The sequence below is a fragment of the Epinephelus lanceolatus genome, chromosome 12, assembly GCF_041903045.1.
Source record: "Epinephelus lanceolatus isolate andai-2023 chromosome 12, ASM4190304v1, whole genome shotgun sequence".
Taxonomy (NCBI): Eukaryota; Metazoa; Chordata; class Actinopteri; order Perciformes; family Serranidae; genus Epinephelus; species Epinephelus lanceolatus.
The window spans coordinates 37,692,733-37,720,249 of NC_135745.1; the positions used below are offsets into that span (position 1 = coordinate 37,692,733).

The following is a 27,517-nucleotide window of genomic DNA, read 5'->3' on the forward strand; positions in this document are numbered from 1 at the left end:
GAAATGACGTGTGAAAATAAACAAATAGCAGACTAAACAGAGCCGTCAGTCCTTGATAGGAAATCAGGATGGAAAGTACTTGAAATTCAAATGCCAACCTCTGTGTCAAAGGTCTTGATAGTGTTGATGGTCATAAATGTACAGTAGCCAACATCACAATAAGATACATCCAGCTAGCTGGACCCGGGAACTGCCCATTGGTCTGACAGCCCATTGTTCCGACCATATCAAACCCATTGTTCCGAAGTTCGTTCCTAAATCATCATGATGCCCTGTGGTTAAGGTCTGGTTAGGTTTAGGCAGAAAAACCACTTGGTTAGGGTTAGGAAAAGATCATGGTGTGGGTTAAAATGAAAAAGAAAGTGACAAACACATAAGCCGTGAGCCTGCTCCACCTCAAGCCTTTCCCAGCTGACCCAGAGCCGGTTGCGGCGCACCATCAAGGTAGAAATACACCCGCTGGGAGCCGTTCAGCACCGCGGACCGTCGGACTAATGGGCTGTCGGACCAATGGGCTGTCAGACCAATGACATGGACCCTCCAGACCCATCTGTGAATGTTTGGCCCTTTATACACAGAGACCACACTATAGGGCCACTATGAAGTCCCTTCTTTATCATTATGCTGCTCCAGTGTGTGATTTAAGACACCATGTTGGCATCCCAGAAGCAAAAGATGGGCGTGACATGTAACACAACAGCATCGGCCTCTTGTGTGACATATGATAAACAATAATAATGGCATAAGATGTCAATAGCAATCATTTACCATTCCTGTTATATGGTGGTTGACATTGTCCTCTGCTCGGAGGGTAAGGAGCTCCCGGACCTCACTGTTTTCCCGTCTGACAGACATTTTTGGCCAGTTAGCTGTTAACTGCTGCTAGCTGATTTTAAAATCTCCTGGCAGAGGGTAGCATGCGTCATCAAAACATCACACCCATGCTGCCCATGACCCTGCCCTGCCGATGGTCCCTTTTATACAGACATTGTTGCGGCGCTGGGATATTTGCTTAAAGGCGAGACAACTCTGTCCACCATCCCATGATTGTACCTTTGATACAGGCCAATGAGGTGGAATAGCGGCATGAAATTCTCACCTTAAAGAGGCAGTGTAAAAGCAGCTCATGTTTATGTGTCCTTAACACTTTATTTTTGTTGGATATTTTTTGTAATATCTCAGGACACTGTTTTTTTTTCTTCAGTTTTCACATTCAAGTCTTTGGGGTTTTTCCTGTTTTAAGTGACTGAAATGCAAGGGTGTAACTTTGGTTTGAGAGGCACAATGAAACAGGGGATCATGGGGGTCCACCCCAGGTACTTACAATTGAAATCCCATTTTCTGCATTTCTACTTACATGTGGGGATCACGGTAACCAAAACAAGATCTGGGAAATAATAAAGCTGTCATCATGCTACATTCTGGCATAATAATACTAAATATGCTGAATGTGTTACACATCTGGGGCATTTTTTGGAGTATATCAGAACAAAATCAGTCGCTATCAGCCAGGATCTGACAGCAAGCCAAACTGTAGTGTAACACGTACGTTTTTTGTGGTTACAAAAATAACATTTTGAAAGTGAGAGGACACAAATGTGATTTTGAAAAGATGTGGGACATGTCCCTTCTATCCCCAGTGGAAATTACGCCCCAGATTAAACACAGTTTCATGCAAAATAATAAAGGAAATTCCACACTTTGTTTTGGTTACCTATGCCTCTGTGTTGTATTTTCTTTCTCAGTTGGCTCTGATAGCCGATGTTCTGTAAATATTCCTACAGTGGTTTCCCATATTTAGCTGCACATCTCTCGTCTCGTCCACTTTCTAGGAAAGAAATTCCACAAACGAAGTTCAAGCTCATGGCGATTTCAGGTTTCCATACAGTTGGAAGACAGTTTGTCGCTCTCATCCATCTGTCTTGTCACTGTCCAGTGCACGCTATATAAATCAAAACTGAATAAAAATGAAAATAACCCCAAAACTGTGAATTATTTTGTCAGCCCTTACAATTTTATGGCCGTGACAGTCTCAAACTACTGGATGTAAAAGTGGTCAACTACTGGGTTTCTATGCTTTTTGGTGGTACAGTTTGCTTTTCTGGTATTTCTGTACAATTAAATACATGTTTCCCATGGTACTCCCCCATAAAGTCTGCACTTATCCTTGACTAACCCTGTGGGTTCTGTAAAATAAGACCTTACTGTCTTTTAAAGGATAGTGCAGGCTGAAAATGAAGGTATACTTTGTGGAAACGTAGCTTGAAATGAACACAATTGCTCCTCACATTTCCTCACTGTCATTCTTCTTCATTTTCTGTGTCTCAGCCCTTCCTGTGACCTCTGTAAAAAACTGTTGATACCCACTTTTTTTCCTCCAATATATCTGAGTCAAATCCCCATTCCCCCGACATCATCATCATCCCACACACTCAGTTTATTTTCTCAGGTGTACAAACTGTATCGCGCACACTGGCTCCCTCAGATGCTCTTTATTAGGCTCCTGGAATCAGCTGTACTTTCATCTTGAGTAGGAGTGTGTTTGTGTGTCTAAGGTTTAAATAGACCTGAGCTGAGATTGTAAAAATTCCCACCAAAAATAGCAAACTATAGATAGAAAAAAGACTTCTGTGATAGAGAGTGTTGTCCTCTCAGTCAGAGTTTAAAGATGATAAAAACTAAATATACCCCAGAGAGAACAAGAAATCCACCTCAGCTGTGTATTTATGGATGTATGTGACAGATTAAAGTGCTACCTATTCACAAGCCATTCACTGTTGCTGAACAACAAAGTTTCGTTGTATTTTTTACAATGACAATAAAGTCTCTTATGTCTTATGTCTTATTTTATTTTAAAAAATCCCTTTTTTTTTACTTCACCTCTTGCTAACCAAAAAAGGTCAGAATCACTACTACAATATCAGATTTTAGCTTCAACCATGATACTGTAATTACCCTGCATTCATGTGGTGTCAGAAGAATTGGAAAAATTAGATCCCAACTGGGAAAGTTGAACGCCCCTTCAAGTTGGAACAACAGCTCAAATTTTGGTACAAATTTTGGTACAGGAGTAGCTGAGTTGACGTCATATATGCAGAAACATGGTGGACGAAAGTACATTTTTACGTTTCATATCTTGTGTGTCAATTTTCTGCATGCATGTAATTCGTAATGTGGTATTAGCTGTTGCTGTCCTCGTACAGTGACTTAGATTATTTCAAAAAGTTATTTTTTTAAGTAATATGATAGCAGATTTAGGGATGTACTGGTGCAGCAACAAATCTGGGACAAAAATCACTTTTTATTGTAAAGCTTCAAACTGTTAACACAAATGCTCTGAGCAATAAAATACAACACATCTTCACAGTGTCCGTGTTGTTTCCAAATTACAACTTGAAGCTCATGAACATGACAAAGACGAAAAAATGAATTTCCAACACAGGAAATGGGACCATTTGAGGAGCATGTGAATGCATCATTAAACCTTAATTGCAAGCTATTTATACATGTTTTTTACCTCTTTATTTGCAAGCCACTTGTATTTACTGAGCCTCCTCCGTAAATTCATGAATATATACACTCAGCACTAACATAAATGTTGTGGACAAACAACAGTAATAAAAGGAAACATACTCCCGTTTAAGACACAATTTCAGTTTAATGGATGTGTACTCACTTCACAAATACATGCTGAATGTGAAATCATTAACACACGGTGAGGATAACGTCTTTTACTAGCACTCTGTGTTCAACAAGAAAAATGAAACATTCATAACGAAGTTCAATTAAAACCACATAAATGTAGTTCTAACCCTTGATCAACTTATAGGCAGCATTAGGTAGGTAATGTTTTACTTTCAGTTAGTGTTCCTTCACAGAAGGCATTTCTATCATAATTTTGTTTTGTGGAAAAAGCATCTACAGTAACACAAATATGCAGCTAGAGTGAAAAAAAAAAACAGTTTAAAAAAAGTGATTTTTATGTGTGGCTACTTAAACTGGCTGACAAAACACATACACACACAAAGACATGCAACGAAGGATTAAAACAGCTGATAAGACATAAACGGTGTTGGTTTGTTATACAGTAAAAATGTGCTTTCTATCTAAACACACAGAGAAAGCAGGATGAAACACAAGTAGGAAGGGAATATGGGTAGATCTGACCACACAGGCCTTTTCACTGGAACTATGGTAGCTTCATGTGTAATCTATGTTTAAATAAATAACATTATAAAGTGCACATACTACGGCTCATGACACCGACCACACAAATTCCATTCTGTCCATATGTACAACACACATCCAACATTGTAATGAAGTCTATCCCCTAAGATATATATAAGAATCTGAATGTTAAATCTACAGTTCAGCATTTATTTACAACCCGGAAAAAAAATATTGGGTAACATTTGTAACTGAGACGGGAAGAAACGCACCAATCACATAATACGAATCATGCTGTAGCCTTCACACAAAAGCAGTGGACAATAACAGCACAGTGTATTTGGTTAGAGATACATGACAGTGGCTCAAGGAGTGGGTATTTTTCGAAGTGAAGAAAGAAAGGAAAATGTGCGCATTTCAAGGCAAAGGTGCCACACATAAACAAGTTCTATAATAATACATGTGTCATGAGGGTAAGTCCGATTATGACATTAGCACCGTTTTGAAAAGCCATATATGAGGGGATGAAAAATAACTAACACCCTGCACAAATAACCAAAACGATATTCCTGGTATTGCTTTTTTACCCTGTGTTGTCTTGCATTACAATTTTTAAGGAAAATACATTCTCATGAATAATTCCAATTAAACAAAAGTGTGTTTGCCTGCATATTGTCAGTGGATCACATGTCAGGAAAAGGTTTGCCAGAATTTCAGCTCATGCGGCACCGTGCATGGACTGAAAATTGGTCCGAGTGGCCACAGCTGAAGCCGTCACATCATTGTAGCCCTAAAAAAAGATATATATAGTGTATTGTAAATGGGATGATTCACGCTTAAAAGGCCACAGCTACTGTGTGTATACTGTAACAGGCAGGCACTGAGTCTGCTGTGCTGCCCTGCACAAAATTTGAGGCATGCTTCCCCCTTGTGGACGTATTGACAACATGACTGTGACAGTTCAGTGTTTCAGTGTTTCCTTAGCCAAATATAAAACATGTAAAGAAAAATAAAGTATTTTTTTAGTGAAAAGACGAGAAAAAGAACAGACCAACCTCAACTGTCAGTCGTGGGCACACATGATGATCGCCGGGATCTGCACATAGTTTTCTGTGACATAAAAACATGATGATCATAAATTTTTTTAGTACAAATTTAAAGCACACGGACAAATAAGATAGGTTTCCTTGTTCTGCAAACATGATTTTATATCTGCAATGTTGTTTAAAAAAAAGCTTTTTTTAAAGCATTAAAAGAAACATCAAAATATTAGGAATTTTAACGTATAAGCTTCTAAAAGTGTGCAACAAACTGTCTTATCTTTCCGTAAAGAACAATGAAAGTTACATTTTAGTGCGGTCCCAGATTTTTGTTTATTGATTCAATATGTTTCTGGAGAATTAAGTTATTTTTAAGATCAGCAACACTGCACAGTTTATCAGTTTGTTTACGATAAAGCCAGGCAAGGACTGTGTATTCTACCTTTGTATATAGGCGATGATGAAGGGTCGGGTCAGACAGCCAAGGATGTCTCAAGGCCTCAGCCGCCCCCATCCTCCAACTGATGACAAACACAATGACACGTAAATGCTGAGTTAAAAATCACTACACATACACACACACACACACACACACACATAGAAGGATAGTGACACAGAATGTGAAGATGGATACCTTTTATTCATGACGAGGAGTCTGGTGATGAAGTCTTTGGCTTCTTCAGACGTATCTATGAACTCTTGCTCCTCAAAGCTCCACTTACAGGACAAGATGTTGTTCAGAGTCTCATTGTCATCGTCCCCGAGGAAGGGACAGAGACTGCTCAGACTGTCAGGAAGACGCAGACAGTCATTATTTATTAGCCGCCTGTGCATGTGTGTGAGACGTGTTTGTGCATTTACTTACAGCATGTAGGTGATGACGCCAAGGCTCCACATGTCTGTGTTGAAAGACACAAATTCGTAGTTGACAATTTCAGGTGCGAGGAACTCCGGAGTGCCGAAATTCACTCGCAGTTTCTCACGTGGTTTATATCTATGTGAGGAACAGAACAAATATGTGTTGTATTATTTCAGTTAAACTGTCAATAAAAATAGAAATGCTGACACTGTACTTACACCCTGGCGAGACCGAAGTCGATGATTTTGATCTTATTTGTGGCTCTGTTCACACACAGGATGTTTTCAGGCTGAAATATGAAGTAATTGATTGATTAAACTTTGAGTATGGGTTAAAGCTGGTCACTTTTATAAAAAACAACTTTCTGACATTGCTGAAAGTGTCACTAAATCCTGACAGCAGTACATGAGACAAATAATCTGTGAAAGAAATCATGTCCCTCTGCCTCCTTGTAGTACTTTTAAGGGTATGATCACACAAGAGCAAATGCAGGAGAGGGGCCATCACATGCTGAGGCAATAATGTGAGCAGTGCCAGTTGTGACGCACACAGAAAGCTAGTGTAACATGAGGGTTCCATGTGTGGTGGTTGGGTCACTCTTGTTGACAGTACACAGTAAGAAGGAAACGGATATTCTATTAAGCAGCACTTCACTACTCTCCACACTTCAGCAGCTTCACAACAACCACATTTCCTGGTTAAGCTTCCTTGTTATAGGTCACATGTCTCTTAACTAACCAATGAAGAGCTAGAAGGACTTAGCCTGACGTAAGTGAGCGTGAAAATTACTGAGGCAGATCCAGCAAATTATTTAACTGTTTTTATCAATGCTGCTGCGAGTGTTTTAACATGTAAATAAGTGAATAATAATTGTGAACATAAATGTGTAAATAGTTAACTGTACAAAGCAAATTGCTAAAACACATGAGTGAAGGTAATTTTTAAACCTTAGCTTGCTAAAATAAAAAAATAAAAAATGCTGCAAAATATGACGTTATTGGTACATTGTCTATTTTCTTTATTTTTCATAGCCAGTACCACACAATATGGGCTGGTTAGACATGGCAACAGTTAATTTCTTCATTGCACATACTTTTGATATTAGTTGAGGCTGCGATTTTGCAAGTCAAAGTTCACCAAAGTTGAACTCCATGTAATGCAAATTTGTGATTTGGCTTTGCCACTGGAGGCAAATGTTTCATTCGCCCCTTTACTTGCACTGCATGGAGGTAAAAAAGTGGTGAATATTTGCCAATGTTAATTTTGCTAGTGTGTGACCGTTCCTTCACGGCATTTGCATGAATCCACTGTGGCTCGTGTAAAGCAACCAACCAGAGCAGAGGGGGCTCAAACACAGCTGTCAGTTATGTCAGTCACTGCTCGTGAACTGCGGTCGGTTAGCATTAACTAAACGTTTCCTCTTTCTCCTTTCAGACGTTTTCAGAAACATATTTTAGTTTAAATGAAAAGGTTTGTTCCGGACAGTGGGCGGTGCTTGGTTTTAGCTTGACTGTTTCAACGCAGCACCCAGGTCACAAACTTTTTTAATAAGTAGTGACTGACATGATTGACAGCTGCATTAGAGACTCCTCGGCTCTGATTGGCTGTCCTCAAACAGCTTCATTGGCTCCCTGTCCAATACTGCATCCAGTACAAACTCCTCCTCATCACCTACAAAGCCCTCAATAACCTTGCCCCCTCTTATCTCACTGACCTCCTCCACCGCCATTCCCCCACCCACAACTTCGCTCTACTGACTTCAACCTCCTGACCCCCATCACTAGAACCAAGCACCGAACTTTGGGGGACCAAGCCTTTCGCTGCCGCTGCCCCAGAAATGCAGACTCCCTACAGACTTTCAAATCACCCATCTGTTCAAACTGGCTTCCTTAGGTTCCAACAGTCATTTTTCATTTTTATTTTATTATCATTGACATTTTTCAGCACTGTAAGGCGTCTTTGAGTGTCCTGAAAAGCACTATATAAATCTGATGCTTTATGATTATTATTATTATTATTTTCCTTCAGCCATGGTGATTATTGCAAATGCTATGAGAAGCACTATGAGGAGGCAGAAATTTTTACCGCCAGGATATAGCGACAGTTTCATTAAATGTGACAAAATCTTATTTTTATAAAAGCTTCCAACTACAGCTTTAAGTCTGTTTTAAAGTAATATCACCATAAGTGACTTTGTTACCTTTAAATCCAAGTGCAGGATGTACATTTTGTGCATGTGCTGCAGCCCCTCACAGATCTGCCTGATGAAGACAACAGCGTCCAGCTCCATTAACTTGTAGTTTTCATCAATGATTCTGTCAAAAAGCTCCCCTCCGCCAACACTAAGGATAGAGACGAATGCATTAAAAACACCACTCAAACATCCCAAACTTAAAGCATTTTAAAATCTAAATTATTGTTTTCTTTTAGCATAATTACCCACATTACCAAGAAGTAATTTATCAAACTAATTTAACCAAATTCCAACTGGACATTACTGAAGTAACTTGTTAAAGTTTAAAAGTCTACTTGCTGTTTTAAGAGAAAATAAACGTGCTGAAAGTATAAAAGAAGGAGCATACTATTCGAGTACAAGGATGATGTCATTCCTTGACTCATAAGCTGCATAGAGTTGGATCAGGCTGGCATGGTCCAGATTATTCATGACCTGGATCTCATTCTTCACCACCTCCTACCAAAAACACAGGCGCAGACAGACAGATGCAGGAGGAGACAAACGGACGCAGATGCATACAAATACACAGACAAGCGAGCACACACACGGACACGATGAAAGGTGTCAGCTGCTCTCTGCTATGAGACAATGCATCTTCCCTTCTAGGTCAAATATTTCTCGCCTAGGTGAGAAGTATTCCCTTTGCTTCTGTTCCAAGTGGCCTTGTAAGTGTACTAGTGTTGAAAATTGTGTCTGGGCCCCTTTGCTTTTTATATCATGTGGCGTGGCTCTCACTGTAGTATCAATAGAACTGTTTCATCGTGATGTACATCAGGTGCTGTACCTTTTCTTTCTGAGACCGGGCTTTGATGACCTTCGCTGCTAAAGTGAGACCAGAGGAGTTCTCAACACATTTGTGCACCTGGCCAAAACGACCCCTTGATGAGAGGGAAAGAAAAAAATTATAGCTGCAGACACGTCAAATCAAACATCCTGGCAGCCTCGACACAGTTGTGAAACAGGAGACAGACAACGTTTAATGTTTCCATGACGAATCAAAAACTGATCTTCCGTCAAACGGGAAGGTTTTAGGACAGTGTTGAGTTTAATCTGTTATTTCATTAAATCTGAGCTGGGCTGTGTCTCCTCTTTGAAGACTCGGATTAACACTTAGTGATTAGCTACCAGCTGGCACCAGGGATACAGTTTCACATACCACTCAGTCTCAAAGTAAAAATAACTGCTGTGACTCTGGAGTCATGAACCAGTGGAGAGAAGGGGACCGGGGGGAGGGTTGTGCTATTAGGGCTTTATGGGAACCTCTTTCGCACTGCCTTTGATCTGTCATAGATCAACTGGTCATCAATAGCTTTCATTTCTGACATGACACAGAGATTTGAAAAGTGCTCACCCGCCCAGGACCTCCTGCCAGTTGATGGTGTAGAAGTTGATGATCTGGTTGGGCTTGGCAGAAACAATGCGGTGATTAAAGGGAGCCACCGGAGGAAGACTGGTATCTAAAGTAGGATGGGGCACCCGAGAAAAGATATAATCTGTTTTAATAAGTTATGAGGAATGTGAGAACAGAGGAGCTTCATTGTTAATTAACCACAGTGAGGCTTTTGGAAGGGTGCATGGCTGACATAATCAAGTTAGCACAGTGTGCATTAGCGTGCTATGATAAACATCAACTCCAGGCACAGTTGTTGTTGTCTAAATATACAGAGGACACAACACATCCTCTAGTCATACTGCCAGGGCTTTATTTTACTTCATACTGCTGCACTGTATCAGATACTTCATGAAAACTGTAAGAAAGCATTTGATGTTTAAAATATAGCCTGACCAATACTGGATTTTTGAGGATCTTAATGATAATATATTGGTATTAGTATATATTTTTATACATAACCACATAAAATAAACATATTTGATTTGAATCCCTTAGATTATTTTTGAAAGACTTGACAAAAATATCTAGGAAGCCAGACATTTTACAGTAGCAACTTGTCAGTACTTTCTGTTTCTGACGAACTATGAAACTGAAAACTGCAACTAAATTGCCTTAGGACCTACTTTTGCATTTGTGTACTGTAGGTGCAGCTGACATATTCAGTAATACTGATATATCTATAACAACTGTCTGATTTATCCATAGATTGTATATAAAGATCGATGACATAACAGCTTCACTTTGGGAAGCATCTTAATAGCCCCCTGGTGGCTGGCTGCAGTATAGGTCATAAACCCTGCAACTGTCATGTTAGCTGATAGGACATGAGCTAAAACTAAAATATCAAATTACACATCAAATAAACTTTTCCCAAAGATGGTTGCTGTCATTTCAGGTAGTTCAAATGTTCATTTTTCTGATAAGTTTGGTTTTAATTAGTTGTTTGCTATTCAAAGGGGGTGGACGCCACGACTGAAAACTGTTGCTGTGTCTCAAATCGCGTACTTCTGTACTTACACTTAATATTGTGAGTGCATAAGTGGGTTCACACTGAGAAGTATGGAAAAATGCAGTGCACTATGAGTACCCGGATAGTGCACTCAAAACAGTCAAGAAGTTGAGTGTGGAACTATGGACACTTCTCGTCCTCAATGGTCGCCATCTTGGCTACGTAGCGGAAGAGGAGGGACCACTTTTCAAACTGGAAATAGCGGCCAAGGACTGTACAACTGTGAACGTCGCTGCATTGTACAAATACATGTGTTTTTTGCACTAAGCACCACTATACTGTTGTCGGGTATAAGCCAGCAGTATGTTTATTGGGTTAATTTAGCAGTCTGTAATGATTTGGTACCGCAAACGATAACGCGACTGCTAATGCTAGTTTGCTAACTAGCTAATTTGCGGTCGTCATTTCCGGTGAGTGCACAATGGCCGTGCACACTACCCTGTCGAAATTCATGCACTACGCCAATGAGTACATAGTGCACATAGTATACTACATAGAAGTGTACCAACGGAAGTATGTCATTTGAGACACACCATGTGTGTTAATCAATGTGCTCGCAATTGAGCTGGGCCAATGGCACTAATGACATCACCAGTGCAAGATGGCAGCGGACGTTCCCAGGATATTTTAGCTTTATTTTTGTACAATGGGAGTACGTGGAGATGCATGGTCAGTCTTTATACACAGACTTTATTCGTCTAGATTACAAAATAGCTATAGCAGGGATGGCCACCAGAGGGGCATAGGTGACATTTGACCAACTTGAAGGACAGCCAAAACAAAGATAAAAAAAAACTTTGTGCTGACTTTATTTTATTGATTTTAGTCTTTAATATTAAAACTTCATAAACATGGAGATGACAATAAATTTAATAAACAATATTTGACATTTATTGAAAAAAATGTTTTGATTCAATTAGTGCATTTTGCCCTTTTTGACCTTCTGACCATCTTTTGGTTTTGATAAATAACTCTGGATTGGTTTAGAATTCACACATACTATTTTAGCAGTAAGAAAGAGCCCATCAAGAGCTTTCATTTGATACATATATAACTCATTTTCACCCAATATTACTTATGCACCTCTTGTTCTCACCTATCAATAGATTCCTATATTTGAGCATTTTAATTTTTTCAAGCCAAGCACACAGGGTCTTTAACAGTCTCCAACATGTAGATTTTTAAATAATTAAGTTATTGTAGCAATGCCTTAAAACAGGGTACATAAAGCTCAATTATCTCAACTTTAAACACCCTACCATGATTAGCATTAAGGAGTCCTGACTCACCAATAAAGTACTGCTCTGCATCTTCATCCTCCTCCTCTTCTGCATCCTTTTCGGCAGCATTTTCCTTCAGCACTCTCTCCAACCTTTCTTTGAGGTCTATCTGGAATTCAACTCCATCTGCCTTGAAGACGGCCCACCCGTCAGACTCAAGCTTCTGTTCGTCCCCCTCGTTTTCTTCCTTCTTCCCCTCCTCCACCTCCTCCACCACCACCTGGCTCTTAGTGTGGTCCTCCACCACAAAATGTTCCTCGGTCAAACCGTTCTTGGTGCTCATGCTGGTGACCTTTAATATCTGGTCCTGCTCAGGCTCTGGGGTGGCATCTTTGTGGTCATCACTGCTGGAGGAAAGTTGTGGTGTTGTTTTATTGGCTTATGTATTACCTGGTACACACTGTAGATGTGGTTAAAGACACAATTTATTTTCGTTTTTTTTTAAGAAAGGCATTTTATCAATAAAATGACTGGGTAATTGAAATACACACATACCTATATAATAGACTGTAGCGAGTCACAAAACAAAACCTTGCATATGTTAGCTATAGCCCAAATTATCCTGCCAAGGTTTATCTGTAGGATCTCTAAAATATAACTGGATTCATAACAGATTAATGAACTGCTGAATTAAAAAGATTAAGACAGAGAATCAGTGATGGAATAATCTTAATCCACATGACAACATCAGTGGGCATGTCATACTGGGACAGGTTGGGAAGAGAGGATGGAGTCTTGCACGTCATAGTCTTTTACTTTATTTCAGTCATTTTTGCTCCAATTTTTGCTTTTGGATTAAAAACATATTTTGATAAGGTAATCAATGTGATCAGCTGTCTTGCTACTACTATTTGCTTCTGTTGTGCACTGTGCAATGCTCTCTGCTGATTTCCACTCTCCGCTCACCACTTTTTGATCACAGTGGTTCAAAACTGGGTGAAATGGGCAATTTCTCTAGATATCACCAAAGTTTCAACAATCTTGAATGGAACCAGTTTAAAACCAGAGCTAAAACTTGGTGAAAAAGGGATACCGGGCCGTTCTTTTCAAGAACCCTTTCTACAAATAAGGGTTCTTCAGAAGCAAATGGTTGTAGGAAGAAACTCAACCCCTCAGGAGGAACCTGAACCTTTATTTCTGAGAGTGTATAAAACTGTAAAAATGGCCGTCACAGTTTCACAACGTGACATCATCAAATGTTTCTCGTGTTCGAACAACGGCCCAAATCCCCAAATATTCAGTTGACTATAAGGTAAGACAAAGAAAGGCAGCTAATTCTCACATCCGTTTTTTTTGCTGACAAATCACTTCAGTTCTTTTTTGGGGTTAAATATAAATTACCTGGTCGCAGTCTTCTCTTCTTTCTCCTTAGGGGCAGCAGGCAGCTCTGGGGCTTTGGCTACTTCCTCATCAGGAGCAGCCACCTCTTCCTTCTTTTCCTCTGGAAGCTTTTCTTCCTCTTTCTTCTTCTCTACATCAGGCTTGGGTTTCTTCTCTGTGACTGCTGCCTCCTGCACCTTCTCCTTTCCCTCCTCCTCCTCACTAATGGCCACAACACCCTCCTGTTTCTCATCCGCAGCCGCTTCGGTATCTTCACGCAGGTAGTTCACCAAGTTGCAAGCAGAGGTATCCGGTTGTTGACCCTTAGGGGCCACTCCAGCCTCCAGATCCAGACATCCAGGGGCGAGCTGGTGACCCGACTTCTCAGCATTCTCCCTGTTGAGCTTCTGCACCTCATTGAGAAGCAACGCCTGCTTCTTCAAGGAAATATTTTCTATAAAAAGTCAAAACATGTTTTGGATTTAGCCTTGCACAACCTGTTAAATACCGTGAGAGGTTATAAGGTGCGTCATGAGGTTTCAGTCTGACCCTCTGAGCTTGGTTTCTGTGTCACAGTGTAAATGCTTGTCGGCCACAGCTGTATATGTAATAGAATATCACTCTAACACAGTAACACGTTTTCACATAAAAGGTCTGGGGGCAAAGTCATGTTTTTACATCTCACTTAGTATTTTAACTAGACACCAGAGTTCAAGCTTTGCCGTTTTTCTGTAGAATTTAGGGTCCAATGTGAATGATTGAAGGGGATTTATTGGCAGAGATGGAATATAATATAATAACTATGTTTTTATCCAGTGCATAGTCACCTAAAAATATGAATCATTGTGTTTTTGTTACCTTAGAATGAGCTATTTCTATGTACATAGAGAGCCAGTTCTCGTTGAAGGAGATTGCCATGTTGCACTACCATATTTCTTCAAAAACCAAGAATGGAAAAACCAAACACTGGCTCCAGACAGGGCCATTTGCGTTTTATGTTGGCTACCGTAGTTAGCAACCCTTCCATGACGAGCCAACCAATGTCGGAAAAACGCTGTTTTTTAAATGTGAAACTGCTTTATTCAGTGTCTTTCCCAGTTTAAATCACTCAGTCCATTTGTTTTGGAGAGGAAGAGACCTCTGTTGATAATTTGGCCCCTGATAAAAACCTACTAAAGGTCTGGCTCTTAAGTTATCAGAAAAAAAGGTGAGCACACATTAGCAGGTGCTGGGCAAGCAGCCAAATGGCATTGGAGAAACACTGATTTGTAACATGAAACTGCTTTATTCAGTGTTTTTACTGGTTTCAATCTCCTGATCTGTTTGTTTTGGTGAAGAGGAGACCTCTGTGGTTAATTCGGCTCCTAGTATAAACCTCCTGAAGAATTAACACTGAATAAAAACCGGGTGAAGTTTCAGCTAGTTGTAATCTGCAATTCTCACCACCACTAAATCCCCCCAATGTTACACTCTATTTCTTTAACAGTTTGTTGATTTCAGCACCTGCTGTGTCTGGAGGCTTCATCTTCTTTTGAGCTTTCAAACCCTTAGGGCTCAAAGAGGGCTTATCCGTCCCATCCCCTTTGTGGTCTTTCAGCTGCGAAATACAAATGACAATCAGTCAAATGAGAGATCTAGACAGGTGTGTTAGCATTTTTTTTTTACAATCTCAAAGAAATGATCTCAGTTAAAAATGTTACATTACAGGAAGATTTTGACTTTTGGAATTTTTAGGTTTTTCTTCATCATAATTTTGCTTTATGTCTAAAATAAAAAAAAAAAAGGAATCAATCAGGTCGGTCACACTGGCACCTTTTACTGCTCCAAACCTAAATTTAAAGAGATCATTGTTTTTTTTCTGTGCCAAATGAAGAGTATAGCTCTCCTCTTGTCAAGAAAATCAGCACAATATTATTTACAGTATAAAGCCAGCCCTTTGAGTTAAAACATGAGAGCCAGCCTGAAGCCAGAAATGCACAAGCACATATTTACATAATAAAAACAAAGACAAAAGTTCCTACATACATTCAGGCTTTAAGCACAATAAATGTACAAATTTTCCACATTTGGGACAGGCGAGGAAATGCTTTGGTCCATGGAGCTTTATCCTGTGAGAAGGCTTTGGAGAACTGGGCTCACATGCAGGAGTTATCTCTTGGTTCCCTTTAATGGCTTTATTAGAGGTAGATTTCTATTAAAAAGACAAGATGGCAGCGCTTAGTAGGGTTATATGAATAAATGCACATGGAATGGAAGAAATATCATGTTGAGAATGAATGTAAATGAGAGAGACAGGAGGTTGAGATGATGAAGTTAGGGTCACATGTAACATGAATCACAAATCTAATAAATAATTTGATGAAATGACAGCGACAGGTTGATTTGATGAAGTTAGACTCACATGTAAAACACACCACAACAAATAAATCAAACATTAAATAATATTAGTGATGTGATGTGTGAAATAATGACAAAATATAAGCAACACTACCTCTGTTTTCGCCTCACAGATTAGCACATTTATTGCATGTCTCCATGCGCAGACTGACTTGTATAATGGCATGCCTTTGATTATTCATAGCAGATGGATGGCCAGTGGAGGGGCGGTGAATTTATAGCTTATCACTTGTCGCACTCAGCGATGGAATGCAATGCTGACCCTGAGTGGAAAATATTACATGCAACCGTAGGCTGTTGTTCAAATTTCTCAGCTGAGCAAACTCACTAAACACTCTCAGATCAGGTTAGCATGGAAAAAACTGTTTGAACCCGCGGTGTCGTGCATTTGTTCTCTGAATGGTGTCGTAAGGGAAACAGCGGAGGGGATATTTTCAGTGCAGTGTTTCCCCAGTGACAGCAGTGTTTTCCGGAGGATCAAAACTCTGATTGGGAGACTGGGGAAAGCGTGAGGGGGCCATAGAAGTAGTAGTTACTTGCAAAACATCTCACACCTCTGGAGATGGAGGAAGATGGAGCAACCACCTGACAAGTGCCCTGACTGCCTCGGAAATTCCCTGAAATGTGAGTCACACGGGAGCCATCAGGTTGGTATGTGGCCATTAATCATCAGGATGCAAAGTAGCCATAAAACCATGACCCAAATATTAAGTTGGCTTAAATACAATAAGTTATATCTCAATTTAACACAAGTATGAACACAAAAACTTGACTGCACTGTTGTACACTGTGCACTTTGACATAAATACTCCCTCAAGTATGTGATAGCGTAACATCGCAACCACTAAGTTGAGTTTACTCTTTGCTTGTAGGTCATAGATGTAAAGAGATATGACTAAAGTTCTGGAGCTACGCAAGTGATAGGAGCGTGGTGATAACGTGCTCCAGGGCGTCTGTGAGTGCAGCTCATGCTCCTGATGCCAAGCAACACTTAGTGACCTTTATATAAGGTCACATAATTGGGGGCGCCTGTGGCTCAGGAGGTACATCAGGTCGTCTACTAATTAGAGGATCATTGGTTCAATCCCCGGCTCCTCTAGAATACTAAACCCCAAATTGGATGGGAAATGTCTAAAAGCTGAGTACTGTAGCCTCGGCAACCAGTGTGTGAATGTGTATTGCAATGTAAAAGCACTTTGAGTAGACTAGAAAGACACTGTCCAAGTCTATGATTCTATAATAAAGACAAAAACCTCAGGTTTGATTTTGAGGTGATGTCATTCTCCCACTTAAATGTATTTAAGTCACCCAAGCCAAAGTTGAAACTTAAAGAAGTATTTCACTGCTGGAAAGATTGCCTTTTCATAAAACTAGGGTGTCTAGAAAAACACTTTTGAAATTAGCACTAGATCCCCAGAGAAAACAGAGAAAAAAGGCAGTGTCATTCACTTCAATTGCAAGAATGCACTGCGCCACACCGGACCAAAAAAAAAAACAATCCCACTGGTGGGTGACTGTTTTTTCGCACAATAAGGCGACCGGCTACTAACAAACAATCTTGGATTACAGTTAAACTCTAAGCTAAAATATGTTTTTGAAAACATTTTAGAATAGACATAGACAACACAGTAATAGAATCTTGCACTACTTAGTTTTTTTTTTATATATATATATATCAGGATTTTCAGACTCCAATTTTACAAAAGTAAACAGTATGGCAACCACCTCTTGTTCACAGATTCTCATATTACAGCCAAACAGTGCACTAAAACGTGTTTCAGAAGAAATTTTAGGTGAGAAATACGCAATACAGTGACAGAATCATGATTTAAATCTGATCAGCACTGCTTAGTTTCACCATTTGATCTGAGTTTCTCAAGCTGCAGAGGTATCTTTAGTTCAAGCAAAAGCCCAAGAGCCAGCAAAAAACCACTGGATGCATGTTTGAGCTGAAAGATGAGCAGGGAGATCTGGGCGCTGGTAAGATGGAGGGAAGTTTACCACAGTTAATATACACATTCTACCCACATTATTATGACACAAAGCTGCTTAAGATGTTAAGTATAAAGTCCTCACCCTGACAAGTGCAAAGTATATTTACATGAGTAAATATTTACTTGTTTTTACTTTTCTGAACCTGTACCAGAATTCCTGAAACAGTTTAATGACAGACGTTTCCTGGAACCTGTAAATCAATGGTGCTGTGTTGCACTATCAGCAGGACTCCCAGTAAAATTTTATGAAGAGCTATTTTGCGCTGCAGGAAATAATTTGCAAAGAATCACATGGCACAGACTTAATTCATTACTGTCTGTTACCCACTGTACAAAAGGAGTGAGTCAGTGAGAAAGAGAAAGACAGGGCGAAAGACTGACTCATCACAATGTGTTGACACCTGACTTGTGGTGAGCTGAAGGGATTATAGCCCTCTACACCACAAACACAGCAGCTCCGATCCAAAAACAGCATTTCTAAACTGGGCTGCTCACATTTCGCCCCTGGCCTCACCTCTCTTGCCCTGCAGGGGGGTCCAAGACTGAGCCTCGTGCCAAGAAGGCCACTGCACTCAGCATGGGTAGGGATGCAATAAGTGAGTTTAAACGGGGTTTCATTAAAGCTATAAGTGAAATATATTTATTGTGATGCTGCTTACACAACGCTATAAAATTAGCATTCTTAATTACTTTATCTACAGTCAGCTAAGTGTAAACATGCTGAATCCCAGATTCTACCTTTCACCCCGGCCCCATTATATGGGGTGTCTCACACTCAGGCCAAGTCACATTCATGGGCAGGAGAACTGTTTGAGTGGTCAGCTTTGCTGCCCTGATCGTTTTCACATGCACTGCCAAGAACAAGATCTTTGTGAGCTCTGAGAAGTTATATAATAGCATCTTTTGCACCACTAGAATGAGATTAGATGCCCTGTGATACCTGATGATACAAAGTTCAAAACACAAGATGTGCACAGTGTCAAATCAAAACTTGGATTATCTTTCTCCAAACCCTACTTTATGCAAAAAGCAACATAATGCAGCCTTTGCACATTTTCTATACAGTAGGTTCACACTTGAAGATAAGATATGTTTTTGAGTTTCAGCATATTTCAGGCTCCTAGTCTCACCTTGTCAAGCTTCTTGTTTTCCGTGTCTGTAGAGGATTTCCTCTTAATGGCTTGCTTGCCTTTATTGTCTTTTTGTTTGAGGCCCTTCCGAGCCGCAGGGCCTTTGAGGATCAGCTCCATAACCTTGGAACTCTTCACCGTCTCCCCAATGAAGCTGATCACCTGCTGCATGCCGAGGACCAGTTTTTCCATCCCATCGAGCTTCTCAGCCTGCTGCTCGGACCGCTGGTTCACCGCCGACATTATGGTGCTCATCTCCTTGCATATCGCCCTCACCTCTCGCCCCATGACCTGGGTCTGGTTCATCATCTTGGGTGGAAAATGGATCTCCTCCTTGTCCACCTTCAGATTCTCCATATCGTGTTCAATGTCGTCAATGTCCTGAGACATTCCATCCAGTCGGCTGAGAACCTTTTCTTGAATGTTGATGAGCCTGTCCATCTTGCTGCTGAGTGACTCAATCCGATTGTGGATGAAGTCCATGCTCGCGCCATTGCCATCTCCTGTTGTGTTCATTACCAAGGTACTCATGATTTCCGATGATATAAAAATCACGTTAAGACTCCAACTTGAGATAAAAATAGGACCAATAGCGCCCGTGAAACAGACGAAAAGACTTTTTCAAAAACCGTAGCCAGCTCTAGCCTTTGGTGTTTCCCACTGGTGTGTGCAAACTATTAGAGATACAGAAAAGTGGAACGGTGGAAGAGGAGTGTTTCAGGATCCAAAAAATCACCAGCACAGCAGATGAAAATCTTACACCTCAGGTACAGTGAGTTCTGACTAGTGTTAAGTCCAAAAAACCCTCTGTGTTTCTCTCACACTTTTTTCTCTCCCTGGCGCCTGCTTCTCTCCACACTACAAATGGTATTAAGAATGGAGTGAGCCGGTGTCCCTAAATGTAAACGGACAGCCTACGTCAGAAGGGGTCAAGTGTTTGGGGTGGGAGCTTGGCACTGCTTTGGCTATGAGACATTTGAGAGCCTTTAAGTGTAAAGCCCACCACTATCACTCCCCCATAGGTGTCAAAGTGGTCACTGTACGCAGGACTTCTTCAGTGTGTAACCTAAGTGTGACAACGCTCATTCATTTCTCCTCTTCAAATTACAATGACATTAACTCCTTTCAACAGGTGGAAACATCTGGTCCCAAAGTCTTGAGTGGACCACACACGTGTCCAAAAGGACAAAGTAAAAATTTTATTGTTATTTCTAAATACAAGACGTGTTGACAATGACAAAGTAATAATCAAATAATATTTATGGCACGGAAAAGTCTGAATGCCTCTGGTTATTCGGCACAGTTGTACGTAAGTGTGTACGTTTACGACTGTGAATGAGAAACATGTTGCAATGCAAATTCCTTCCTTATCTCTTGGATGCCAGTAACTAGCACCCAGTGCTGACGGGATAAGGGAGCCTACAGTAAGATGTTTAGCTCGTCTGTTGAAAGAGGAGATGGGTGACCCGGATGAATTATGTGATGCCTACTCACTGATAAAAACATCCACTGACTGAGAGTATGAGAGTAAGGGATCCATTTTAACTTAGCTCTTGTAATATGACCATTATCCATGTTTACTAATAACCAAAATATGGATGATTTATTCGAACAACATGTGTTCATGTCAGCAGCTTAAATTCCTACACAGACACTGAACTAAATGCTATAGTCAAAATTATCTAACAAACTAGATGCTGCGGTGCACTTGCAGTCGATTAATCAAACTATTCCCTGACAATTTTGCCAAACTTGACAAACTCATTTTGTCCCTATAAGTTCACGGATGATAGAGCTGATCCAGCTTTGCTCATGCCACCGTGAAATACTTTTGACAACAGGGGCACAGACGGCAAACTGAGCCAGGATGACCCCAGCCAAACTCCCTCTCACGAGGGCGGGTGTGTGGACTTGGCAGATAAAGTCGAGTCAGCTGGGGTAAGGTGAGGGGAAGGAAATGAGAAGGAGTTTACCTGTCAGCTCGTGTTTGATAACCAGTCACCGCACCAGCTCACATATTATTCTCTTTCACTCGAGACTGCCGCGGCGGAAAGAACAAGTGACTATGACGGGGCAGAAACAGATGGGAGTGAAACCTGCCATCAATCACACGGAGCGAGACAGGGACGCTCACACCTGTCCCTGGATGCCAACAGATGACTGACAACGTAGGTCATTTACAGCATGTTGTGTCAATTTGAGGGGCGTTCAGTCATATGCAGTTGTGTGCATGCCACAAACAGACGCAAGCAGGAAGAACAATGTAAAAGATAAAAAGAAATGCTTCCACACAGCATTGTTAATACTTCTATTTTGCTGCACATTAAAGGTTAGCACGCATGACTATAATGTCTTTCATTGCTCAGGGGCAGGGGGCACTTTAAGGTTATTAAACCCTGCAGGGGATATAAACAGACCCCTTGGCCTATGAGGCGTATTACATAAAGCAAGTATCGTGTTTATATCACTTACACTTTACAGTGAAACTCACGCCAAAAAAAGTAACAGCATCATGACTCGTGCTCAGAGTACTCTCTCACCCTCATTGCCAAGCACAAGTATGAGTACACACAGAATGGGCACACAAGGTGGCAGCAGAGAAATCGCTGCTCTGCTTACTGGTGCGTGATTAACATGTTGTTTGATTAATGTGACAGCAGAATTATTAAGATGTTTGGAGACGCTGCCGACCGCGTGAATGCTCAGAAAGCCTATGTAATATGTAACAAACAAATTTCATGTTTGTGTGTCCTGGTTGACCTTGCAGTTTGACTTACAGACGTCAACAGTGGAAAAAATTTATAGGTAAAATGATATAGCACGGGGCTTAGCTCCTTAAAATAGTTAAACTGCAAACTGTTAAAGTCATCAGGTCATCATGCATCCTTTGTAGTCCCAATAATTATGACACCACTATCCATCTATCTATCTATCTATCTATCTATCTATCTATCTATCTATCTGTTTCTTCTTTTATATGTCAAAAAAAGAGAGGAAAAAATTCTCATCACTGTCTCCCAGAGGCCAAGCTGTTTTCAAATGTTTCACTTTTGTCTGACCAATCCCAAAATCCAAAAACAAATTTGATCTACAATGATACAGGACGGAGAAAAGCAGCATATTTTAACATATGAGAAGGTGGGACCAGAGAATATTTGGTATTTTTGCCTAATAAAATACCTCAAAACAATTATGCATTCCTAAAAAATCGATAGACTTTTTTTTGCAGCTAATAAATCAGCTGCAAAAAAGACCAAATAAAGTAGTTGAGCCATTATACCTCTATAGAACCTCCTGTGAGGCATGAAAACATGCACCTAAATGCATGTTCTTACATCATCTTCTTTTCCTTAGCCAGTACTTGTGAGAGGTCATACTGTCCAGTTGTATGAAGTGACCTGCACAACCCGCTGTATTAGGCTATTTGTTTGGCACAGTGACAAGGTGAACTGATAAAAATGGAGCACCACCCCACGAACAGAGAACACAATGTCCTGGGAAGCATCGTGGCTGTGTGCTGTGGCTACTGTCCAGTCACCTCTCCAGTCTCCACTCACACATTGCGCAGCCTGCCAGCTCTGGCTACACTCTCTCTCGGAAACTTGTGGGCTTAAATGTGTGTGGCAGCCATGAAACTCAACCCCTCGTGCTAATGTCTGAGACGTCTCTTCTGTTCTTTCCCTCGCGTGTTTTCTTTCTTGGCATGTAAACACGCTCTGCTGCTGCACTTGAATTTTTAGATTTGTTTATATGAGGTTATTAAAACCACATTAGGTTATATTATGCTGATTCAATACGTTGACTCACCACATAAATGCATAAATGTATGTGTGGCTTGTGATAAATGTACGTGTTATCGCATCCAAGTTAAAGTAGCCAAATGTTGAGAGATTTCATAGGATATGCACTGATGCCTTTTGGAATTGGACACATTCAGAAGAAGCTTTTATTTTGAACAGCAGGTGGCATTGTTCAACTGTGTAAAGGATGGTCAGAGACACCACCTAAAATCTTTGGATTTTAAAACACCAAATCTCTTGACTTGCAAGGTAACTATGAAAATAAAGACAAGTTCTCTTTATTTTCCTTATTGATTCAATTGTTTGGTTTACAAAATGTTCAAAAACAGTTAAAAAAAATGAGTAAGGAAACTTCTTCTATTAAGTTTAAATGCCCGTTTTGTCCGAACAAAAGATGAAAACAGAAAGGTACTCAGTTTCTTACTCAATAGGACTAAGGAAACCAGCAAATATTCACATAATGTTTGTTTTATCAAATAAATAGAAGTTACCTGGACGTAACTCCAGTTCTATGAGTATGTGTGCAGCCGTCTAACAGGCTTCGCTATTGGTTTACCAAACCAATAGTGAAGCCCATAAGAAGGCGGAGCACATATGAAATATAGAACTAATTATATGAGCTCTATGGTGCATCACAGAGTTTCACGAAAAAGTACGTATTCATAAAGAGTGCCCCAGGAATGAGTTAGCATTTTTGCACTCCTGGTTCCCTCGTCTCAAAGTCAATGGGTTTTTTGAACAGGCTCTTGGTTAGATGCTTGAAACGAAGTCTGGGGTTAACACAATCTTAGAAATTTTCATGTTTTGTTCTACAACATAAATGCATTAATAAATACACCCTCGAGTCACTAAATGCAACTACAGAATGCTATCACGCCGAACACAGCTTTGCAGTCTCGTTGTGGTGGTGAGGTTAAAGTCCCACGACTGTGGTGTAGATCATTTATTGCTTACACGTAGCTTTTTACTTCTAGCGATTACATTTAGGCTTCAAATATCAAGTCATATCAAAATCAGTCATTTGTGACGATTATCCTAAGAACAAAACGTGTCAATAACGCAATAATCCAATGGAAAAATCCTATTGGCATTTTGACAAGGGAACCAAGGCGATGCTAACTTCTGCGTCGGCCTACAGAAAAATGTCATCCCTGGAGCACTCTATTAGAATTTTTTAAAGGAGCTGCAAGGAGATTTTAACTGGTCATGAAACAGTCTCCGTTTAATACTGATGCCTCTCTAAGACCTACATACGCAAACAACAACGAAGGGACAGGCTATTTCTACAAAGAAAATCCTTAATGCTTGTCTTTGCGTCTATTTCCCTGCAGAATCAGACGAAACAATTTATGGCACCGCAACGTTTCTGTGATTATGAGCCTGATGTCCAGCATGCATCAGGCTATCAATAGCAGTTTGTGCTTACAAAGTTAAATATAAAGTTAAATAAATGCACGCACTAGCCAGAGAAAGATCTTTACAACATGTGGCGGTGGTGCTCATGGGACATGCAGTCTTCATTAGTGGAATCACCACCACTTTTGTCCACAGGGGCTGCCAAAATCAACACAAAAATCAAAGGTCCTTGTCGTTGTTTTAGGTAAGGAAGGCACATTGACTCTTATGTAACTGAGTGCTGCTCAGAATACTAAAAAAGAAAAAAAATACTGTGGTACTTTTATGTTCAGCACAGGTAATCCTACATGTACTTGACAAATACCTCCCTCAAGTACAGGCACTGCACTGTAGGAAGATATTCCCAGATGCACTATTATTATCAGTGAGGAAATATAAGAAGCGCTTTACATTGAGGATGTTATAAAAGGTGTTAAAGGTTAGTGACAGAGTGCAAAGAAAGCTTAGTCACATACTTGTGGATCTACAACAGTAAATGTCAGTGTGGATCACCTAAATGCCGCAAGAGGAATGGAAACAGGAGAGGGCGTTCAGCTTGTCTTTCAGGTGTACTATCACGGCATTATGTGTGTATGTAGATGTGTAATGTATATTTATACTGAGGCAGAATTCTCTTTCAGTGTGAATAAGCATCCTACAGTGTAAAACAGGTGGAGTGAGATTGAGCTATAGCTAATGGTTTTGAGACAAGAAGGAAACTGGAACAGATGTGATCAAGCAAATATCAGACAAACTGAAATAGAATAGTGAGCACCAGATTTTAAAGAGTAATGACATGCTAAATATTACTCGGCAGAAAAGCTCTCTTGTACTGATCTTTAAAGGTTTCAGGCCTGTTGCTTTTTCCACTATATGCAATGTCACCGTTGTACTGCCAATAAAACAATGTTGCATCACAAAAGCAGTGTGAAAATCACTAGATGGCAGCAAAAGCAGGATTTTCAGCCTGAGTTTCATCACTGTGATGACTGCATTGTGCCTGACAGGCTCTACCGCTAGAGCTCACTGTACCTTCACAGCAGATTCTCAGAATCAGAATCAGAATCAGAAATACTTTATTGATCCCCGAGGGGAAATTATTTATGTTACCGGTGCTCCTTGCAAGAGAGGAAAGATACGTGAAAATATAAGAAATTTAAACAATAGTATTAACAAATATATAGTTAAATAAACAGGAATTATTAACAAACATAAACGTAAATATATATATATATATATATATATATATATATATACATATATATATTGTAAATTGAACAAGATTATTTACACAAACAGAATATATACAGTCAGGGTGAATGGGGTTATTGCACAAGTTAAATTAAATTATTGCAGTGTGTGAAAAAGTCTCAGGGCCACTCAGAATGTCGGCGCCCATAAACACCACCAACTCCTTATCTTTTATCCCACCTGCTGCTATCCATAACACAGCAAAACACACATGCATCATAATTACAGTCACTTTTCACTCTGATACTGCTGGAAATATTACCCGATTGAGCAAACTAATTCAGTTAGATGGGACTTTTAGCTGGAGGAAAAGTGAGCGCAAAATTTAATAGATAATGCGCAAATAAAATGAACTTTAAAGACAAAACAAAAATGGCTTAATGCAGCTAACAAATGTGAATAAATATACATATGAATTACATTTTTTAAATCTAACCATAATATGTTAAAGCATTGTGCACTGTGCAAAATTCAGCTCCTGTGGTTTGGATATTTGCACTTGGCCATATTGTGATTATGACAATATTTCGATAAGTTGTGCAGCCTCACTTTAAAATACATATTTCTCTGTTATTTAACATGTAAGCTGCTTTTTACCAACTGTAACTAACTGATTTTTCATTTTTACTTGAGCGTAAACTGGCAGAGCAAAAAATGATATCCAGCACAATAGAAAAACAATGTGCCAGTAAATACTTTTTGAAATAACTATTGCTCCAGCCCAATAGGACACTCCTACGAGAACAGCAAGATTAACAAGTCGGGGGGTTATTGAATATTGGTGTTCCACCAGCTGCTGCCGTCCCCTCTGAAGACAGTCCAAAGATTGTTAACAGGGTCTATAGTATTAGTCAAGGCATTCTGTTTTATGGCCATCAAGAAGCAATCACATTGTTGTTTCAGGGAAAAAGCAAACTAAGCTCTGGAAAAAGTTTCCAGTATACACTATATTCCCATTTGTTTGATGCTTACTATATGAAACAATCCTATTCATCATCTTGACATGACCCAAAGATGTTTATCTCCTGTGCAGGTGTTCGTTAGTAACAGGAAAGGTCCTGACACGACTGAGTTTTCATTCTGTATTCTCTCAGTAGGACTCAAAAAAATAAGTGGAGGTTCAGCGGAATGAATAAAGAGCAACTTAACTGTCCTCAAAGGCAGAAAATTGTCCTTGACCCATCATACACACACAGTAATTTTGAAATTCTTGATCCATGAACCGTCCGATATGAAAGTGAAAATGTAAAATATTGATAGCCCTATTAAATCCACTACGATTGCTACAAGGTTAATATCTTAGTGATGTTCCTTTTAGAAAACAAAAAACGCGTTAGTGTTCCTCAGCTAATTTTTGAGTGTTATTCAACAAGTCAGTCAACCTTGTATGTACCTGAATGGCAGGTGGAGTGGATGCTCTGTGCCTCCTCCTGTAGCAGAGTAAATCGCACAGCCTGCTCCAGAGGTAGGAGGCGACCAGGCACATGCTGTTGACTAGCCAAATGTCCCAGACTGTGACAAAGTTCTCCATGGCTTTAACTTTACTCTTCATCCTTCTTCTATAGCCTCGCTTCTCCTATCTTTAACCGCAAAGGGCCTCTTGGAGCTTACGCACACAAGAGTCTCAAGTGGAGCGTAAGAAGAGATGACAGCTCCTTCTCAGGGAACGGACTGCCCAAACATTAATGCTACTCTATCCTACACAGCCTCTGTTAATTCAGTCGACACCCCACTCCCATCAGCACTTAGAGCCAGAGGACAGGCAGTTTGTCCTCATGACAAAAGAGTGACAGGTGCCAGCAAAGGGTGTCTGAGAGACGAGCTCTCTTTGACACCCTCTCGCTCTCATTTCCTCTAATTCCTCTATCTGCACAGCAAAGCAGGACTTTTATCTGAAAAACACAGTTCGCTGAAAACAAAATTATGCTTCAGCACAGTACTGACATTGATAAGTGAGAGAATTGTGATAGGGGGCTGAGCTTCCCTGTCAACACAGACACTTGGATATGGTGTAAATAAATAGCCTGTGCTATTGGATTACACTTCTAAATGTCACACAGATGATCACACAGGGACTCACTCTCAACAGTCTCAACTGAGGCAGCCTTGAATTAAGTTTTACTACAATACAAATATGTCTCAATTATCTAATGGCATTTCAAATTAACAATTAAGGCATAGAGTGTTTAATAAACGAGAGGTCTCCGGGGACTTTTAAAGTCAAACACATAATCTGTACTGTGTAA

At 40.1% G+C, this 27,517-nt stretch overlaps 1 protein-coding gene across 6 annotated transcripts; it reads right to left on the bottom strand.

Annotated features, from left to right (window-relative positions):
- Positions 1 to 3,638: 3,638 nt before the first annotated feature.
- mylk4a (myosin light chain kinase family, member 4a) lies at positions 3,639 to 26,937 on the bottom strand. 6 transcript variants are annotated; one of them, XM_078173389.1, is made up of 16 exons: positions 18,826 to 19,685; positions 16,256 to 16,318; positions 15,358 to 15,495; positions 14,808 to 14,901; positions 13,326 to 13,758; positions 11,994 to 12,328; positions 9,654 to 9,759; positions 9,087 to 9,180; positions 8,649 to 8,758; positions 8,267 to 8,408; positions 6,285 to 6,355; positions 6,073 to 6,201; positions 5,842 to 5,994; positions 5,650 to 5,728; positions 5,223 to 5,277; positions 3,639 to 4,957 (listed from the first exon to the last, which is right to left on the bottom strand). In XM_078173389.1, the coding sequence occupies exons 1-15, from the start codon at positions 19,354 to 19,356 to the stop codon at positions 5,224 to 5,226; spliced, it is 2,532 nt and encodes an 843-aa protein (XP_078029515.1). In that variant the 5' UTR covers positions 19,357 to 19,685; the 3' UTR covers positions 3,639 to 4,957; position 5,223. The 6 variants fall into 6 exon arrangements, with proteins under 6 accessions (XP_078029515.1, XP_078029514.1, XP_033507011.2 ...); XM_078173388.1 differs by having other exon boundaries at positions 11,994 to 12,331; XM_033651120.2 differs by lacking the exons at positions 16,256 to 16,318; positions 18,826 to 19,685 and adding an exon at positions 26,665 to 26,937 and having other exon boundaries at positions 11,994 to 12,331.
- Between the last annotated feature and the right edge of the window lie 580 nt (positions 26,938 to 27,517).

Excerpts from the sequence above, each read along its gene's own strand:
- mylk4a (XM_078173388.1), bottom strand. The coding sequence starts at position 19,356 with ATGAGTACCTTGGTAATGAACACAACAGGAGATGGCAATGGCGCGAGC. Across the intron at positions 8,759-9,086 it reads CCCGGTCTCAGAAAGAAAAG|GAGGTGGTGAAGAATGAGAT; the intron begins GTACAGCACCTG and ends TGTTTTTGGTAG. Across the intron at positions 5,278-5,649 it reads ATCATCGCCTATATACAAAG|AAAACTATGTGCAGATCCCG; the intron begins GTAGAATACACA and ends TTTATGTCACAG.